This window comes from Salmo trutta, chromosome 2 (assembly GCF_901001165.1).
Source record: "Salmo trutta chromosome 2, fSalTru1.1, whole genome shotgun sequence".
In the NCBI taxonomy this organism is placed as follows: Eukaryota; Metazoa; Chordata; class Actinopteri; order Salmoniformes; family Salmonidae; genus Salmo; species Salmo trutta.
In genome coordinates, this window is record NC_042958.1 from 34,853,727 (window position 1) to 34,873,231 (window position 19,505).

The 19,505-nt window shown below is 46.2% G+C and overlaps 1 protein-coding gene across 5 annotated transcripts in view; it reads left to right on the top strand.

Moving 5' to 3' along the window:
- Nucleotides 1-19,505, top strand: part of LOC115154425 (rab effector MyRIP-like) — a 171,998-nt gene that overhangs the window by 108,240 nt on the left and 44,253 nt on the right. For all 5 annotated transcript variants that reach the window (XM_029700621.1, XM_029700657.1, XM_029700638.1 and 2 more), the window contains exon 3: nt 5,275-5,496. In XM_029700621.1, the coding sequence (XP_029556481.1) occupies nt 5,275-5,496 (222 nt within the window). The remainder of the gene's footprint in view (nt 1-5,274; nt 5,497-19,505) is intronic.

Sequence of the window (19,505 nt, forward strand, 5' to 3'; positions counted from 1 at the left end):
GGGCATCTGAAATCCTGGAGGGGCTTAAGTGCTGCCGTGATAGATTCAAAGACCTCAATGTCTTGCCAGGAGGGTGCAAGGTGCCATGTTTTTTTTGTCTGCTGCCAGGACTTTTGTGACGGCCTTTTCCGTCTCCAGGACTCTTTCCTCTGCAGTCGAGATCCCCAAATTGTCGAGGATTCCGTGATCTTGTGGAGGATCAGGCTCAGTTTGTCCTTTGCACATGTCAGGGCCTTCTGCTTCTTCCAACTATAGAAAAATGTGCCACACACTCCTGTGGTCCGGGAAATCTGAGGTTCGTTTTGGACATTCCTCTGAATTTTTTGTTGTTGTTGTAAAATTTACATATTAAATCACAATTATTCAATAGAAATAACATTGCATCTGCTGTAATTACAGCAATTTACAGCATGGACATGATTGCAAATGTAATCCATCTACAGCTTTACATACAACTGTTGTGATTAAGAGAGCTACGTTGCTTTAGAAAACGGGATCATTTATTGAGTAGGCTATTTGTTATTGAAAGAGAGGATAGATTCATATATTGACGCCATAGGCTGTATCAATTAAATGAAATCAATGTAATCCATGTAATGTTTGGATATTGCACACATTTACAAATACTATAGATTTGCATAGCTGTATATATTTGACTTAATGTATAAGAAGGATCAGGCAGTGTAATCTGCTATAACTAAACAGAGGAGATAAGGAATACAGTAGTTATTCTGCATTTAAAGTTGTTTTTAAGTTACATTATTTTTCTACCGAGCTCTGTGTTTTGGACGTTAACTTACCAATGGCAATGTGTAGCCCGTGCCCGAAACACCCTAGTCTAGTCCATTTTGTTCAGCTCCAATGCTTTTGACCCATGTTCGATCCACTGTCGGTATACATACTTGACGCGACTCTTTCAAGCCCCAGGGTGAAAGTGCCTCCCTCAGCCCAGCTGCAATTATTGTCTGGGAAATAAGAGGCCTGAAGGCATTTGCTTTGCAGTTTCCAGTTGTCGTCAATGTAATGAATCATGAGGCTGATGTATGGCTCTGTGGTTCGGCTTGACCATAAGTCGGCAGTGGTAGAGAAGAATCCTGCGTTACAGATTTTGTTGGCAACTCCGTCCCGACATTCTGTGTAGAGTTCTGGCAGACATGTTTTGCTGAAGTATTTACGGCTCGGGATCTTGTATTTTGGGTCTAGAGTTCGAATCAACTTTCTGAAACCGTCTTTCTCCACAGTTTGAATTGATTCCATGTCTTTCACTATGTGATAGGTAATTGCACTCGTTATCTCATTCCCCTTGTTGCTCTTGTCATAGGGAGTACCACTAACGAATTATGCATTGAATGATAGCGGAGTGCGGGTCTGGCTTGAAGATGTCTTGGGACTTGCTCCGCTGCTCCGGGGGTTTGTTGCACACATTCTGGTAGATTCTTCATATTCGCACACATGTATGGTTTTCAGGTTGTGAAAAAGATACTGGTGTTTCCATCTTTTTGACTAGCACAAATGCGTCGACACAACTTACACAGTACTGTTTGCTGGTCGAGGTCGGATATCTTAAAGCCAAACCAGTTCCAAACGGCAGAGGAGGACCCCTTTTTTTCTAACCAATTCTTCGTCGTCCTGCAAATCAACCTCAATAGCGTTATTTTCCTTGTCTTCATGCTTGCTTGATTTTTGGACACTTGCTAACGAAAGGAGTTTACTTCGCTAAATCTTTGCTTACTCTGCAGTTGCACATGCTTGTTTGTTGACTTTGATTGGCAGGCAGATTGCATGTGACCTCCATGCTTCTAGTTTTTTTCTTTGCTAAAAGAAGGCTGTTTTTAGTAAAATATAAACAATTTGAAATAGCCAACTAGGCTGTATCACTTGACATTTATGGATTTTGCCATATCATGATAAATTAATATCATGGCACAACGTCATACCAGTATTCACATTCATACCGGTATACCGCCCACCCCTAACTCAAAGGGATATTCAATGGTGCCCTCGGCAAACTACCTCCAACTCCCTTCATACTGGGAACAGAGACATACAAATTGTATTCCGCGAGTTCATCAGACTCAGGGGAAGTAGATAAAGGGCATTGTTGCCAAAATCCTGAAGTATCCCTTTAATCTGATGGGACACCAGGAGTTACAGGGCTCTCTGTCCTTGTTGTATATGTGTGTATTACCGTGCTCATTTAGCCTATAGGCCTATCTGCACTGTTACCGAGCTATCATCCAGAGCTACAGTATCATCCATCTGGCCCCTCAGCGCTTGGCATTAAGCGATAGGGAGCCTCACTAAAATGGGTCAAAGTCGCTACCTGGGTCAAACGCAGGCACACAAACACACACACTCATGCACACACACACACACACACACACTCACACACAAACGGTTGGACCCCATCGCAGATTGCGTTCACTACCTCTGCAGTACTGATATGTGCTCTATACTACCTGGATTTTGAAGATCACATTGCACTATGTGGCTTTTCACTGGGGAGAAAGAATTAATAAAATGACAGATAAAAGTATCTGGATGGATAATAAAAGATGATGGAGGGTTGGTTTTGTGTGTGTGCGTAGATGTAGCATCAATAGAAGCAGTGTAAGAGTTACCCTGAGGACAGTAAATCCCAGAGGAGAGGAGAGGTGTGTGAATAATTGACTCTCCAACTATGAGTTAAACTCACCCTGTCTCTCACCTTTCTACTAGCCCCATAAGAATCTGACAAGTACACAGCCAGGTCGCTCAAGATCCAAGGCGAAATTTGGACTACCGACCAGGTACCCAGGACGTTGGGAGATTACTGCAAAACCAGCCACCAGGGGCAACATTGAGCGCTATTACCGTCAAGTGGTCTAGCAGTTTGTTGCTAGGGTGCTGGGGATGGGCGTAAGCTGCAAGTACCGACTCCGAGGGTTGCGTGTTCAATCAGTGCTAGGCACACTTTATTTAAACCATTTTGAAATGTTTCCCTAACCCTTACCTTAACTGTTCTGAATGAATGCCAAAACGTAATGTTTTAACCCTATCCCAAACCTTATGGACAAACATTGGATATTCTGAAGTGAAACTGTGAGAGCTTGTTGCTAGGGCAACCACCCAGTGTTGTAGTCGAGTCGAGTCCCAAGTACTCTGTGCTCGAGTCCGAGTCGTCAGCCATAGGGACTCGTGACTCGACCATTGGTGACTCGACCATTGGTGACTCGGACTTAGACGTCAGCCATAGGGACTCGTGACACGTCTAAGTCCGAGTCACCAATGGTCGAGTCACCAATGGTCGAGTCACGAGTCCATCAATTTATAGTTGGTCTTATTATGCAATTGTTTCTAGTCCCCACCAGATGGCGGTATATCTCCAACTAATTTACTAATCATCACTACCTCACAAGTTCTACTCAAAACCTGTTTTTCACTACTTAATTATTATATAATTTAATGGTAAGTCAGGCTCTCAGCTACTTTTTTGTAATCACCCACTAACATTTTTGTCGTTTTTTATTATTGCATAGTGAAAACTAAAGGGAGACTTGTCAGAACCTGGCTATGGGATGCAGGGGGAAAGTGGGAGGGTAGAGTGAGGAAACAAATTCAAAGACACAGCCTACTTTCTATACTCAAGGGGTGAGAGAGACACATAGCTAGACTGTTGTTTTACTATTAAACTCAATACTAGTATTGTTTTCCATTTCGTACAGCAGTTTGTGTTTCCTAATGGTTGTTACGGGAAGACAAGTGAGACGCTTCCGCGATGTGTAGCCTGTGATCGGAGCTGGAGTGGAGCCTGCCTGCCTGCTCACACTCATCGCTTGCTCCCCCGCAGCTCACCAGTTGATGTAGACTGTGTGTGCCCGGGTGTGGCTGGCCCTTCCCAATGATAAAGAACAGAATCCTCGCTGCTCTGCTCACCCAGTGCTGCTAATATTCTCCTTATAGTCACGAGAAGGAGAATCCCAGTCACCGATGGTCAAGCCCCAGACCATGAAACTGCAACACAGCGACCACCACAGATACACAGAAAGCTGCATTAGTAATCAATGCACATCCAGCCTACAGAAAGGTAATTGTGTAATTAACTAAGCATACCAGGAATAACCCGTGTGTATGGCCGTTCGTCCGCCTCATTAGTGTACAGCAGGACCACTGTTATTGAACCAAAGCCCTAGCCTCTATAATTGTGGTGTAATTGGATCACATACTCGTCATTAACACTATTTACCCAACGCCTGAGCGTGGCATTCAGTGTGTACGTGTGTTTGTTTTGCTTAAAGCTCCCCAGTGACCTTCGGCTGTATACCTGTTTAATATCGCACTGTTTAATCATCATCATCCTTGTTACAATGGGGGTAGTCCTATAGCTTAATATACTGTGTCATTAGGGGTTGTAGAGGGAGCACGATACACAGGCGACAAGAGAGAGTCCCCTATTGCTGCTAGTTAACAGGGAAAGGTGTTCATCTGATGGGACGCCAGTAGAGGGAATATAGTTGGGGAACAGGGTCGTATTCATTAGTGCACACCGCAGCAAACCATTTTGCAAGAGCTTCTTGTTGGACATATTTAGGTAGTCCCTCTCCGTTTCGGTCCGTTTTCATCCGTCTGGTTTCTTGTGAATACGACCCAGGAGTCGGAGGTAGAGGGTCTCTTCAATCACCACAAGCTGAAAATCGACCTTTTTTCCGTCCTTGCTATTCGTGTTATTTTGTTACTACATTATAATACATTCAATAATGCTGGCATAATGACAAATACTATCTAGTGCTAAGTGCAAATTCTGGTATTGAGAGGCTTTTGTTGGTAGCTGCATTGCAACCAGTTTGAGAATACCTCTAGTAAGGAACAATATGGAACAGGGAGGAAAGCAGCTACTAAGCCTGTAGATTTTTGTACACGAGCCCTGTTCCATTAAGAGTTACAACTTTCAGACACAGGAGGCACGCACACACACACTCACTAATGCACACACACACTCACTAATGCACACACACCAAACACATGTGTGTAGCCTGCCGTCGTTCTCAGTATCCCGTTGGCTTTGAGACGAGGAGTGACAGTCTCTCCGATTGGAAATGTCAGGCGCCACCTTAACACTCTCCGTCTTCCCTTTATTATCCCCCTTTTAATTGTTCATTTGTTACGGCGTCCAATTATTCCGCCTCGGCTTCCTCTCTCCGCCGCCTCACTTTCCACCTCTCCGTTCGCTAACTCCCTCCCTCTCCCCCCCCCTCCCACTCTCCCTCCTCCCTGTCTCTCTCTCCTTCGGGGCAGTGAGATGAAGCAGGAGCTGGCGGAGGAAGGCAGTAGATGCTCCATCCTCTCCAAGCAGCACCGCTTCAACGAGCACTGCTGTATCCGCTGCTGCTCTCCCTTCACCTTCCTGGTCAACCCCAAGCGCCTGTGTCTGGACTGCCAGTACAACATCTGCAAGACCTGCCGCACCTACAGCAAGCGGGAGAAAGGCTGGCTCTGTACCGTCTGCCAGAAGACCAGGTCAGTCTACTATGGTCTGAATCCTGTCTATCTCACTGGAATGAATGGATGAATGGATGGATGGAGGGAGGGAGGGAGGGAGGGAGGGAGGGAGGGAGGGATGGAGGGAGGGATGGATGGATGGAGGGAGGGAGAGATGGGGACACCAAAGTGAGAGTGGGATGGGGAGACGAGGGGGAAAGACGGGAGGCGTGAGGGAGGTAGAGGGGTGGGAGCGAGAGAGAGGCAGATAGCTGGGTTGGAGAGCGGGATGGAGGGAGAGAGAAAGGGCAGGGAGGGAAGAGTGAATGAGGTGGAGACTATACTGCTGTTGCTGTTACTACAGTCTGTCAACGCTGACCAGAGTTAGTTAGGAGAGAAAGAGAGGGAGGGAGAAAGGGAAGGAGGGGGAGTGAACAGCGCGTCAGAGTGTCGGAGAGAGCTCTCGGGAACGAGGGGAAAGGACGTGGGGGGTGTAGTAGGTTGTGAGGAAAGGAGAGTGTATGAAGTGAGAGAGGGAAGAAAGGTGTTTTTTGGATACTACAGCCAGGTGTTGTCAGTGTATGTCCATGTTGTATATGTCCGGAGGAGAGACTTCCTGTGTGTGTGTGCATGCTTGCCGTCGGAGCACAGACAAACTCCAACGCCAACATGAAGCTAGACTAACAAGGCTTCACCGTATTGAGCTGCGTTACATGGGAGGATGATGAATTGAGCTGAGTACTACAGTGTGTTGTGTTATACCGGCTATACTCTATACTGGGAGCTTGATGAAAACCTGAACACTGCTTTTTATGGGTGTGTGAACTGGGTGGGTGGAAAGCTGATTGTCTGTGTCTTCACCTAAGTGTGTGTAGACTTTGCATGATGTGTGTTTGTCATGTCATAAAGGGGATATCTAGTCAGCTGCAGAACTAAAAGCATTCAATGGAAATGTGTCTCCCGCATTTAACCCAAGCCTTTTGAATCAGAGGGGTGCAGGGGGCAGCCTTAATCAACGTCCGCTCCAGCATCACACTGTGTGTGTGTGTGTGTGTGTGTGTGTGTGTGTGTGTGTGTGTGTGTGTCAGCCTTCTGGTTGGTTTTAGATACATGGATGGAAATGCCTGAAGGATGGCCCAGACAGTCTTCTCTACCACCTGAGTCCCTGACATGGAAAACTAATGTGTTCCACATCCTACCATCTATGACAGTGACGTCACAGTGTGTGTTTGTGTGTGTGTGTGTGATGATGGAACAGGCCAAGGCGTGGTATAGAATTAGACACGTAGCCCCAAACTGGGTTTACGAGACACAACTGTTGTTTTTTTATCCATCAGGATGGAGGTTGGTTGGTCTCTTTCTCTCTCTCTTGCTCTGTTTCTCTCTACACCCCCCCTCTCTTCACCCCACTTGTCACTCCCTCCCTGTTTTCTCTCCCTCCCTCTTTCCGCCCCCTCACTCCCTCCCTCCCGCCATCTTTATCTCCCTCCATCCATCCCCCATCTCTCTACACCCCCCCTCCCTCTCTCCCTCCATCCCCCATTTCTCCACCCCCCCCTCTCTTCCCCTCTCTCCCTCTCAATCTCTCTCCCTCATCCCCATCTCTCTCCACCCCCCTCTACCCCTCTCTCTCTCTTCCTCCATGCCCCATCTCTCCACCCCCCTCTACCCCTCCCTCTCTCTTCCTCCATCCCCCATCTCTCCACACCCCTCTACCCCTCCCTCCCTCTCTCTTCCTCCATCCCCCATCTCTCCACACCCCTCTACTCCTCCCTCCCTCTCTCTTCCTCCATCCCCCATCTCTCCAACCCCCCCTCCCTCTCTCTCCCTCCCTCCCCCATCTCTCCACCCCCTCTACCCCTCCCTTTCTCTCCCTCCCTCCCCCATCTCTCTCCATCGCCCCTCTCTCTCCCCCTCATCCCCATCGCTCTCCACCTCCCTCTCTCTCCCTCCATCCCCCATCTCTCTCCACCCCTCTCTCTCCCCCTCCATCCCCCATCTCTCTCTATCCCCCGTCTCTCTCCCTCCATCCCCATCTCTCTCCATCCCCCTCTCTCCCCCTCCCTCTCTCTCTCCCCCTCATCTTTCCTCTCCCTGATACTACCCTAAGGCAAAGGGCTCTAGCTCTCTCCAACTTGTTAATGTTAGTGAGATGAGTAGAGGCTTTGATGCGTCCAGCTCTTTAATACGCTCATTACCGTTCAGCCTGAGTCACTGATGTAAATGATACTAAATGCTATCATAATATCAACAACCATCATGATGGGATGTATATAAAGACTCCACTTTTCATTACCGCACAAGACGGCCTCCATCCCAAATGGCACCCTATTCCCTGTATAGTGCACTCCTTTTGACCAGGGCCCATAGGCATGTTCTTAAACCGTGTGTCCGTACTAAACACGCACGGGAATCACAACATCGTTTAGATTACGGTCAATCCAATTGCTTGTGTAGCTTAAGCGATTTTTGCCGCCGTGCAATTTAGAAGATTAAAGCCGCACTGTGCTTTCTTTCTTCGCTCATAGTACTTACTGTTGGTCTAGCGCGGGTGTGAACATTTGGGATGTGGATATTTCTCACACACTCTTGACAGCAGTCGATGCAGCTATCGTTCAATATCTCTCCTTTCCGTTATCTTCAACAAGGACCGAGCGTCCATGGTTCCCCACTGTCTGGTGAATTATCACACTGATATACTAGCCAACTGTAACAAACTACTACCATAAAAAGCCACTACTATTTCATCACCTTGCCTGATGTCAGGCCATCAGATCTGGTTGGCTAGTGACTGCCGCTGTGGGCTGCTTATCTTTCTCCTCCCCATTAGAGGGGTACTGTAGTGTATTTGCTGGAGGTGTTGGACAGACTGTATGTGTGAAACAGCCTGTCCGTGTGGCTGGCTGTCTTCTGGACTACCCGTCAGGCCGCTCCCACAGCCTCACAGAAAGAAGAAGGGTGCATGAAATGAGCTCTGCCAACTGTTTCAGGGCTTCAAAATGTTAGGGCTTTTTAATATGTAAACCCACATTGGAGTATTTACACAGTAGCTATTTCTCTCCTGATTACATCAATTCGTAATATGGTTTGAGTTATAGAAACGTACTGGTTGATTTACACCAAATGATGATTTTGCATCGCTTCAAAAGCATTTTCTGTACACAGTTTATGCTCGTCCTACAGGTATGTGCATCAGAATAATACCCAGACTTCATTTTGGCTGCAATTGTCTTCACCAGGGTCGTTTTCCTTAGTGCACACCGTAGCAAAACGTTTTTCAACGGAAAACCAAAACAAGTGTTTCTTATTGGACAAGTTCAGATAGTTCTTCCATGTTTCAGTCCGTTTTCTTAGGGCTCCCGAGTAGCGCAGCGTTCTAAGGCACTGCACCTCAGTGCTAGAGGCGTCACTACAGACACCCTGGTTCGAATCCACAACCGGCCGTGATATTGGGAGTCCCATAGGGCGGCGCACAATTTGGCCGAGCGTCGTCCAGGTTTGGCCGGTGTCGTGTCTTTGGCTATGCCGGATTAAGTGATATGACATGCTAACTTATAAAATGATTTCCCTGTAATTAATATTACCTGATTAATCTAATCATGTAAATGTAATTAACTAGAAAGTCGGGGCACCACAGAAGAACGTTTATAGAGCTGTTATCTTCCGAATAAACTCTTAAAATACTTAGTAATATTTTACATCGATAGCAGTCAATATTAACCCTTAACTTATTTTCAGTCTCATAATGAAAGTTGTAAATTCTTGGTTATCTTCACGAACCCTGGCTAACAAGTTGAATCAGCAATACAAAATTGGGTTTAATTATTTATTTACTAAATACCTAACTAATCACACAGAATTACAAATACACAGAATACAAATGATGTCATACAGAAAACGTCCTAGTGGACGGAGCCTGTATCATGGCTGGTTACACAAAGGAAAAGGGGGTTGGGCTTGAATGAAAGAGCGGGAAGATTTAGGAACAAAGAAACAGCAGCTATGCTATCGTAAATACATGATCTTATGCATTCAAAATTACCGCCCATTTGGAAAAGGAAAATGCAATAAATATTTACTCTGAGCTGCGCTTGGGTAGATTGGTCGTAGATGCTGGCCGGGTTGGCCAACAGATCTTCCTGTCCTCGGAAGAATGTCTCTGGTGGTAAATTGGATACGTGGTGGTATCTTCGTCTGGTTGTTAGACTGGATCCGTCGTCCGTCCTTTCCTAGCCCACGTTAGCAGCGGCTAACTCAACGGCTAGGAAGTATCACTTCTGTAGTGAATAAGCTCAAAGTTCATACCAGTTCATACCATAGCTCACGCCGAGGTTGGCTTAGTTCTCATGTGTCCTTCTAACGTAGAGGCTGCAGACCTCCCGTACTGGAACATACTGGTTATCTTTTCGTCAAAGGCTTATATAGTGGAGAGGGTGGAAGGAGGTGTTTCATCGTTTATAACCCCATGTCTCTTCACAGGGTTGGGCCACTGATCGGGCAGGGCACTTTCCTTATGAAAACCCAATTCTCTCATTTGGAAGCTAAAATTACATTTAATCTCCTATCAAACATTTCAATTGCATAACAATTCCATGTGACTCTGATAACTAGAGGGTGTATACTTTCTCAGGTACAGTTTATGTCGTCCTGTCATCAATCATAATGTCCCAGATAACAATGAACTGACCTCCATACTCATTACGTTATCAAGCATATTTCCAACTGGTTTTATTATGTAAATATGGTTCCTTTCCCCATTTGTTTGATGTTCCCAGACTCTCTATATTTAACAGGACAGCAGTCCTTCAGTAGGGTCAGAAAGAGAGGGGAAGGGAGAAAGGTATTTATGGGGGGGTCATAAACCTTACCCACAGGCCAACGTCATGACACCGGTGTAGGCCGTCATTGTAAATAAGGATTTCTTCTTAACTGACTTGCCTAGTTAAATAAAGGTGACGTATGAATACGACCCAGGTAGAGATGTACTGGAGCTGAGACATAGATGGTGTCAGGCAGGTAACTGGGCGGGCCATGTGGAAAGGTAATCAGATTGATGCTAGCTTCTTCTCCTGTGGGTCTTCACTGTAGTGACAGGCCCGTCACACTATCTGCCTGTAAGTCCCTGAACTCACACACACTAGTATATGCACACATGCACGCAGGCACACGTACTCACACACTCACATATGCCCCTACCAGTCCTCAGTGAGCAGGTGCATTGAGCGTCCCAAGCGTGACCGTGTGGTTATACGGTTATATTAACCGTGCGGTCCATCCCTCAGTTCCCTCACACACACACAGACACACACACACACATAGACATGGTGGTTGACTGGCCAGAGAAGTTTCTGTCTTTCTAATGAGAAATAGACACACGTCCTCACTGTCTGGGAAGCCTTTTCCTCCCTAGAGTCACAGACACATAGACTTTTACTACCTCTCTTAGGGAAAATGGCAGAGAGAGAGAGAGAGACGTAGAAAGAGAGAGAAAGGCTGGTGTCATGACAGCGAGTGATGCAAAGCCACAAACTGCCTCCCCGTTCTCCAGCAGAGCAGACACTCTGGCGAATTAATATGAAATCCTCTTTGTGTATTTTTTCCCTCTGAAGTTGCAGCGTGCTGCTCTCCCCACATCCATCTGTGAGAGGAAGTCACCGTTCTCTCCACATTTGCATTTCAACCGCGTTCCCCGCTCTCAATCGGACTGGACGGACCCACTCTGCGTCACTCTATAGAGTAGACTGCACTGAATGGAGAGTGTGGGTTTAGGGGGGTGGGTTGTGTGTGTACAAAGACATGACGTTTCTGAGTATTGTCATTAGGATATGGATTGTGTAATGTCATCCTAAAGCAGCCATGCAGATGTATGTGCGTGGAAGAGCTGGTGCATTATGGGATCTACCATAGCATGCAGACATGCACGCGCATCTTTGTGATGAGCGAAAGAGCAGCCGATGTGATTTGGTTTAATCTAATGGAGAACATCCTCGGAGACTAACGGAAGTTGACAGACCGACTGCTTCCGAAGTTGCACCCTCTTCCCTTTGTGTAGTGCACCGCTTGTCAAAAGTAGTGCACTAAATGGAGAATGGGGTGCCATTTGGGAGACAAGCAGGCAGTCTAGCTAGTTGAGAGCAGACTCTCTCCGCTCAAATGTAATCATGTCCTTCTCCGCAGCCCCAGCATCATCCCCAGTACCCATCTTAAAGGCCACCTTTTCTCTCTCTCGTGTAGCTGTGTTAAATGCTGTCTGGGTGGAGGTGGGGGGAGTAGATAACAGACTGTTCATCTCCTGGGTGTGTGTGTGTGTGTGTGTGTGTGAGTGTGTGGGTGTGTGGGTGTGTGTGTTTTGTGTGGGTGTGTGTGTGTGTGTTTTGTGTGGGTGTATTCAAGTGTGTATGTTGCACTGACCTGAGCAGTTGCAGTCTTTCTATCTATTGAGATGGAAGCCGAGTGGGGGGGGTTAAGGAGATGTGGCATTGTGCTGTGAGCTGGGGGTAGGTTCAGAGACTCACTCTACTTCCTTTCCCAGGAAGCTTTTAGTCAATTGAAACGGTTCTGGCCAATTGCGGAGTGGAGCTGAGCACTATACCTGCAGCCTCAGTCCACTTGAGTTAGAGCAGTAATTATCTCCTTCTCTCTCTCTCTCTCTCTCTCTCTCTCTCTCTCTCTCTCTCTCCTCTCTCTCTCTCTCTCTCTCTCTCTCTCTCTCTCTCTCTCTCTCTCTCTCTCTGTCTCTGTCTCTGTCTCTCTCTGTCTCTCTCTGTCTCTCTCTGTCTCTCTCTGTCTCTCTCTGTCTCTCTCTCTTTCTCTCTCTCTTTCTCTCTCTCTTTCTCTCTCTCTTTCTCTCTCTCTCTGTCTCTCTCGCTATCTCCCTCTTTCCTCATCTCTTTCGCTGTCGTCCTCCCTCTTTATTACTGTCTCTCCCTTGCTCCTCTCCTTTACAGACTCTCCCTGTCTGACATGGTAGCCATTGAACAGAGAAGACGGAATTGTCAGTGCTCGTTTAAGATACAGTTAACAGCCCGTCCTTCAGAAATTGAAACAGCCTAATTCACAGACCTGGTTCATTTTTACCAATTGAATTCGTGCCGGAGCTTCCTCAAAACTAATTACAGCTGAACGCTCTAGCCTAGAGGCAATCTTCCTGTGTGTGTGTGTGTGTGTGTGTGTGTGTGTGTGTGTGTGTGTGTGTGTGTGTGTGCGCGTGTGTGTGTGTGAGTCAGGTGCATACTAATTACAGCTGAACGCTCTAGCCTAGAGGCAATCTTCCTGTGTGTGTGTGCGCGTGTGTGTGCGCGTGTGTGTGAGTCAGGTGCATACGTATACGTGCTCTCTGTCCTCCCTGCAGTTCTTGTGACTGTTGCTCTGTTGGCCCCATGTGTTCTATCAGAGTCTCTCTGTAGGGGCTCAGGTGTGTGTCTGGAGCAGGTGATAACCCGCTGCTGTTACTACTGCCAGCCAAACAGGCATCCATCCGCAATGGCAGGTGCCAAGCCTGTGTGTGTGTGTGTGTGTGTGTCTGTGTTCTTGTGTGTTTTTTTGGTTTGCAGTGTGTCCGTGCTGTGTGGTTGTGTCACCTTGCAGAGATGCCTGACTCATTGTTGTGGGATAATATAGTGGTGCCATGGTTTCTCTGTCAGTCTGCAGGACCTCCCTGGTGTCTGTGTGTGTGCGACAGAGTGAAACCCAGAGAGTCAAGCCTCTGCCACTCACAGCTGTGGCCCCAACTCCATTGTGGCTCCTGTTGTGCCTCCGGTTTCACCAATTCAGCATTGCGAGTCAGGAAACTGAGTCAGTCAACATCGCGTCTGCACTTGTGCTGTGTGCTCTGACGCCTGTTGTGTGTCCTCAGGTGACTTCAGTTGTATTAGTTCTGCACAGTGAATTAGGAAACTGGCTGCCATACTGGAGCTCTCCACGTGAAAGGGCACTTTCAGATGGTTCAGTCTGTGCTGCGGCTGGGCCTCCCTGTTCACACACAGGCGATTGGGAATCTAATGATTCTTAAATCAGTTTATGGGATACCAGGACGACTGCTAAGCCCTTGTTGTTTTATGGGATAATGGGAAATGATTTTAACTTGTTTTGCCTCACAGTAAAACAAGTACAATTTCTACACTCTCAAAAGCAATTGTGTAGAGTGTTCCCGAGGTTCTGCTTGTGGGAGAGCTATGGAAACACAATTTTACCAGAATAACACTAGTGCTTACACCCCAAAAAAGACTGGAAGGGGACCCAGTCCTTCTGGAAAAACTGCATAAATGTGCTCCCAGTCCACGTATAGTATTGGCTATCCAGTTTGCTTTATATGTGATCTGTACCAGAGTTGGCATCAGAGTCTTTTGGTCTCTCTCCAAGCCCAGAGTGCTGGATCTCATATCCTGCTGCCGTGCTGATCGGCCCGCTGAAGTCTGTCTCCAGGTGATTCAACAGAGCTGTGACTGGCAGATCAATGGCTCGGCTCTCCACCTCTTCTCCTGCTCTTCTTGTTTTTACACTGGGAGGTCTTTGATACGACTTGTGCAATTGCTCCTCTCTCTCATGTAGTCTCATCGCTCTCTCTCTCTCTCTCTTTCATTTGTGTCCTTGCTTTCTCTCTCTCTCTCTTTCTCCCTCTCTCTCATATACCTCTGATAAATAGCAAGCAGGGAGGGAATCCTGAGGTGCTGCTGGGTTAGAAATATCTTTCTCGCTCGTTTTTTGTCACTCCCTTGTTTTCTCCCTCCCTCCCTCCCTCCCTGCCTGCCTCCCTCCCTCCCTCCCTGCCTCCCTCCCTGGCTCGTGCACCAGTCTTCCCGAGGGCAAGGCGGTTCCATCTGATCCTGTGCCACAGCGTGCTCTCCAGCGCACAACCCAAAATGAGATATTGACACCTCGGCATTCATATTCACCACGCATTCCCTCCCTCCTGCCCCCGAGAGACCCCTTTGAAGAAGGAGAGAGCCAGGGAGAGTAGAGAGAGCGAGCTGGAGGGAGAGAGGGGGTAGGGAGAGAGAGGTAAAGATAAGGAAGGAGAGAGTGGGTTGGAGAGGAGAGGGAGTGAGGGAGACAGAGGAGGGTAAGGCAGGAGTTGATCCCCTTCCAATGCAAACATTTGCATAATTGCATAAATCCCTTCCCTCGTCACCACAATGCAGCAGTAATATTAGAATAGGATAATTCGTATTCACTCTCCCGGCTGCACTTGGGCATGCCTATAGGTCCTTACAGTGGGGGAAAAAAGTATTTGATCCCCTGCTGATTTTGTACGTTTGCCCACTGACAAAGATAGGATCAGTCTATAATTTTAATGGTAGGTTTATTTGAACCGTGAGAGACAGAATAACAACAAAAATATCTAGAAAAACGCATGTCAAAAATGTTATAAATTGATTTGCATTTTAATGAGGGAAATAAGTATTTGACCCCCTCTCAATCAGAAAGATTTCTGGCTCCCAGGTGTCTTTTATACAGGTAACGAGCTGAGATTAGGAGCACACTCTTAAAGGGAGTGCTCCTAACCGCAGCTTGTTACCTGTAAAACAGACACCTGTCCACAGAAGCAATCAATCAATCAGATTCCAAACTCTCCACCATGGCCAAGACCAAAAAGCTCTCCAAGGATGTCAGGGACAAGATTGTAGACCTACACAAGGCTGGAATGGGCTACAAGACCATCGCCAAGCAGCATGGTGAGAAGGTGACAACATTTGATGCGATTTCTCACAAATGGAAGAAATACAATAGAACTGTCAATATCCCTCGACCTGGGGCTCCATGCAAGATCTCACCTCGTGGAGTTGCAATGATCATGAGAACGGTGAGGAATCAGCCCAGAACTACACGGGAGGATCTTGTCAATGATCTCAAAGCAGCTGGGACCATAGTCACCAAGAAAACAATTGGTAACACACTACTCCGTGAAGGACTGAAATCCTGCAGCGCCCGCAAGGTCCCCCTGCTCAAGAATACATATACAGGCCTGTCTGAAGTTTGCCAATGAACATCTGAATGACTCAGAGGACAACTGGTGAAAGTGTTGTGGTTAGATGAGACCAAAATGGAGCTCTTTGACATCAACTCGCCGTGTTTGGAGAAGGAGGAATGCTGCCTATGACCCCAAGAACACCATCTCCACCGTCAAACATGGAGGTGGAAACATTAAGCTTTGGGGGTGTTTTTCTGCTAAGGGGACAGGACAACTTCACTTCATCAAAGGGACGATGGACGGGGCCATGTACCGTCAAATCTTGGGTGAAAACCTCCTTCCCTCAGCCAGGGCATTGAAAATGGGTCGTGGATGGGTATTCCAGCATGACAATGACCCAAAACACACGGCCAAGGCAACAAAGGAGTGGCTCAAGAAGAAGCACATTAAGGTCCTGGAGTGGCTTAGCCAGTCTCCAGACCTTAATCCCATAGAAAATCTGTGGAGGGAGCTGAAGGTTCGAGTTGCCAAACGTCAGCCTCAAAACCTTAATGACTTGGAGAAGATCTGCAAAGAGGAGTGGGACAAAATCCCTCCTGAGATGTGTGCAAACCTGGTGGCCAACTACAAGAAACGTCTGACCTTTGTGTTTGTCACCAAGTACTAAGTCATGTTTTGCAGAGGGGGTCAAATACTTATTTCCCTCATTAAAATGCAAATCATTTTATAACATTTTTGAGATGCGTTCCCCCACTGTATCAATAAATCGTCACAATAGGGTGCAGAGCGTTCGATTTGCCTGTTCCGGGGGCAAGGAGACCAAATAGTTAGACAATTTATTTAACAAGGACAAACTGCGTGCCGTTGGTTGTAATGTCATCACCTCTTGAAGAGCTTAGTCAGAACTACACATGACCGATTATTCCATGCAAAACAATTGCGCACATTTAGCTCTGTCATCACAGCAAGTACCTGCATGCTTTTCATGATCAGTAGGCTAAACATCAATTGATCATGTAATGTTCAGATACGTAAGGCAGCCTCACGATATCGCTCAGTAGCAGTCACCATTAATTGGTCATTTGAGTGATATAAAATAAGTCAACTATACTGTACATGGCAAGTATGGGTGGTTTAGGTTCATTTTCCATCTTTTGTGCCCAATGCCTGTCAAGCAGCAGAAGGTCGCATTTGCCGTGGTACTGTTAGCTGATAATGTTTACCTTGCAAACTACTGGTAGAAATGTTGTACAGTTGGCCAAACGTATAGCGGTAAAGTAGACCTAATGTAGGATTACGTAGCGAAGTTAGCTAACATTATCCTCTTTTCAATATCATTTTTAGTGTTGAATCACGATTGCTGCTGAGAAACACGATAGGCTACATTGATTGATGTGCCACGTCAAATTGACTAGCTAGCTAATAACAGATGACGTCAATATGGCTGGTTAACAAACTAACTTTGAGGGGATAAACTAGATGGCTATATCCAAATATTGTTTGATTTGCTTTCCATCTATAGTGGTGATGACCGTAGAACGACTGGCAACTTTACCAGGACGAGGACTTGCCGATGTCAAGCTCTTCCCAAAAGCCTAATCTCTGATGAAGCAAGCTAAATGATGATGTTTGCTTAGCTAGCTAGCTAGCCACATGCTAAATGGATAAGGTAACTTCACGTATCTGGAATTGCATGATCAATTGATGTTTACTGGTCATGAAAAGCATGCAGGTACTTGCTGTATAACTCTGATGATGATAGAGCTAAATGTGCGCAATTGTTTTGCATGGAATAATTACACATTTGTAGCTCTGACTATGCTCAATCGGATGATATTAAAACCAAATCATTAGAACATTTATTTAACAATCCCTTGAAACAAGACATAGTTGTCAATGATTTTAGCGGAGCTGGCGCTCTCCTTGCCCCCCAGGAGCCACATCAAACGTATTGTGATGTCTTATTGAAAATGACCTAAAGCGTAGAGAGACCTTGTGGCCGTTCTTGTCATTTTTCAGTTGACTGAATTGGGCTAAATACCTAGAAATTCTAGTTCTGTGGCTAACAGTGGGTTTCCACACTCGAGATGCACCTCTATCTCACACACATACGGTGTATTAGGACACAGACGCACACGCATGGAGCGGGTCAGAGAAATGCAGCATACACACACTCATGGATTTTCTTTTTCTTCTTCTTGGAAAGTGAGGCATTGTGCATGCATAGCAATTAGCTCTAAATGCTAATGCTGATATCCCACTGTCCCAGGTGTGTGTGAGTTCTGAGACTCTTTAATTGCTGTTTATTTTAATCTCCCTCTCCCTTCTTTCACTCATCTGTCTCCCTCTTCTCTCTCTCTCACCCTGATGCACATCAATGATTCTGCACCGCTCCAGGTTTGTGTCTCATCTTGGCTCCACTCCCATTTCTCACCACTTTGTTTTTGTGTGGTTTTGTGCTTGCGTGTGTGTGTGCATGCTAGTCTTCAGAGGTGAACTGTTGGAGCCTTGTAGCAGCTGGAGTGATTCCCTTGTTGTGGATCCATGCATTTTGAATTAAGGTTATTTTTCCTCACTGGCAATGGATTTGTGGTCCTCAAACCAAGTTTGGCGTGTTTTAATTCATGGCATAAAATCAAAGGGAATTTCCTAAAACTTCAACTTATTCGAAAGCACTATATTTCTGTATTTTTGGTCACAGAGAAATGGCACTGGCACAAAATGGAAATGTTTGTGACAATTGAGCAATAGATGTGTCAAATACATCACCAGTATATCAGTCTGGGGTGATATAACCACACATTCACCTGTCCTTAGGCTACTTACTGCCCAATCTTGGCTGCAGATTCACAACAACTACTACTGCACGATATTCAGTTCTCTACTGCTAGCTGTATCCTAGTTCTCACTGCTGGCCCCCAGTCAGTTTTGAAGCTCTGTTGGTGAACAGATTTGTCACCGGAGACTGCCTGACTGCGGTGTAAAGACCCTCCCAGGCTAACGCTAGCTTAGCGCCAGTTAACACTCAGCACACACATGCTCCCCTCCAATTTTGTCCGGCTGTTGTTTGCTGTTTTGTTTTCTAACGGTATGCAGGCAGCAGAAGTTTTCTGGGCGTCCCCTATTTGCAAGTGAAATTGATTGAATAATTGTTCACACCCAGCTGCAAATGTTTATTTATTGTAGAGTCCACGGGGCCATTTGGTGGTTAGCGACATGAGACTTCCCCTTGCCTCCCTAATAACTCACCCACCTTGCTGTATTTCAATCCCCTCTTCCTCACAGATAGGCCTATGGCATTACTATTGTTGACCTTTGACCCCAAGCAATCAGCTAGAGTGGGTTTTCACATTAGACTACTGTGTATGAGGTTTCTAATCTTTCAATGGAGGGAATGTATCCCAACCCAAACCCATGCAGAAGTAATGTTTGTATCATTGCAATCTACTAAATGAAATAAACTGTAGTAATGTAAAATCCCCATAAAATCTTACCAGATTGAATTGGATTGCTAACAGAAGGCTTGACGCCTACAAGTGCCTTCTAGTGTGTAATTTCCACCTGCAGAGCAGTTGCTTATTCATTGTGTTGTTTATGCACTCTCCAGTCCCATCTAAACACATTTAGGATGGGTCTCAAATGGCACCCTATTCCCTATAAAGTGCACTACTTTTTGACCAGGGCCCGTTCAATTAGTATTGAACATTCCTGAAGTTGGAGGGAATCACCATGGGTGCCTATTGCACATGCTCAGATGGTCACAAATAGAGATCAGTGCAATTTATACCAGAACAGAATCTTACAGCTCTTCCCCCTCTATGACCACTGTTACTCAATTTTACCACATTTACATGAATGATGCAGAAGTGTCTATTCAGCTGCCCTTTTGGATTGTAACTTTGGTGATAGAATCCCCACATTTCACACACAGCGAGAACAAGGTTTTAAAAAGATGTGTAGATACAGGGCCGTCACAGGATTCACGCATTAACCCCATAGGAGCCTTTTTCCAATATGGCCACCAAACATCTCAATGGGTTCTTATTGGATCAATTTTGCATGAACATACCTGTATGAAATAATATTATAAACTGGGTGGTTCAAGCCCTGGACGGTGATTGGCTGACAGCCGTGGTAT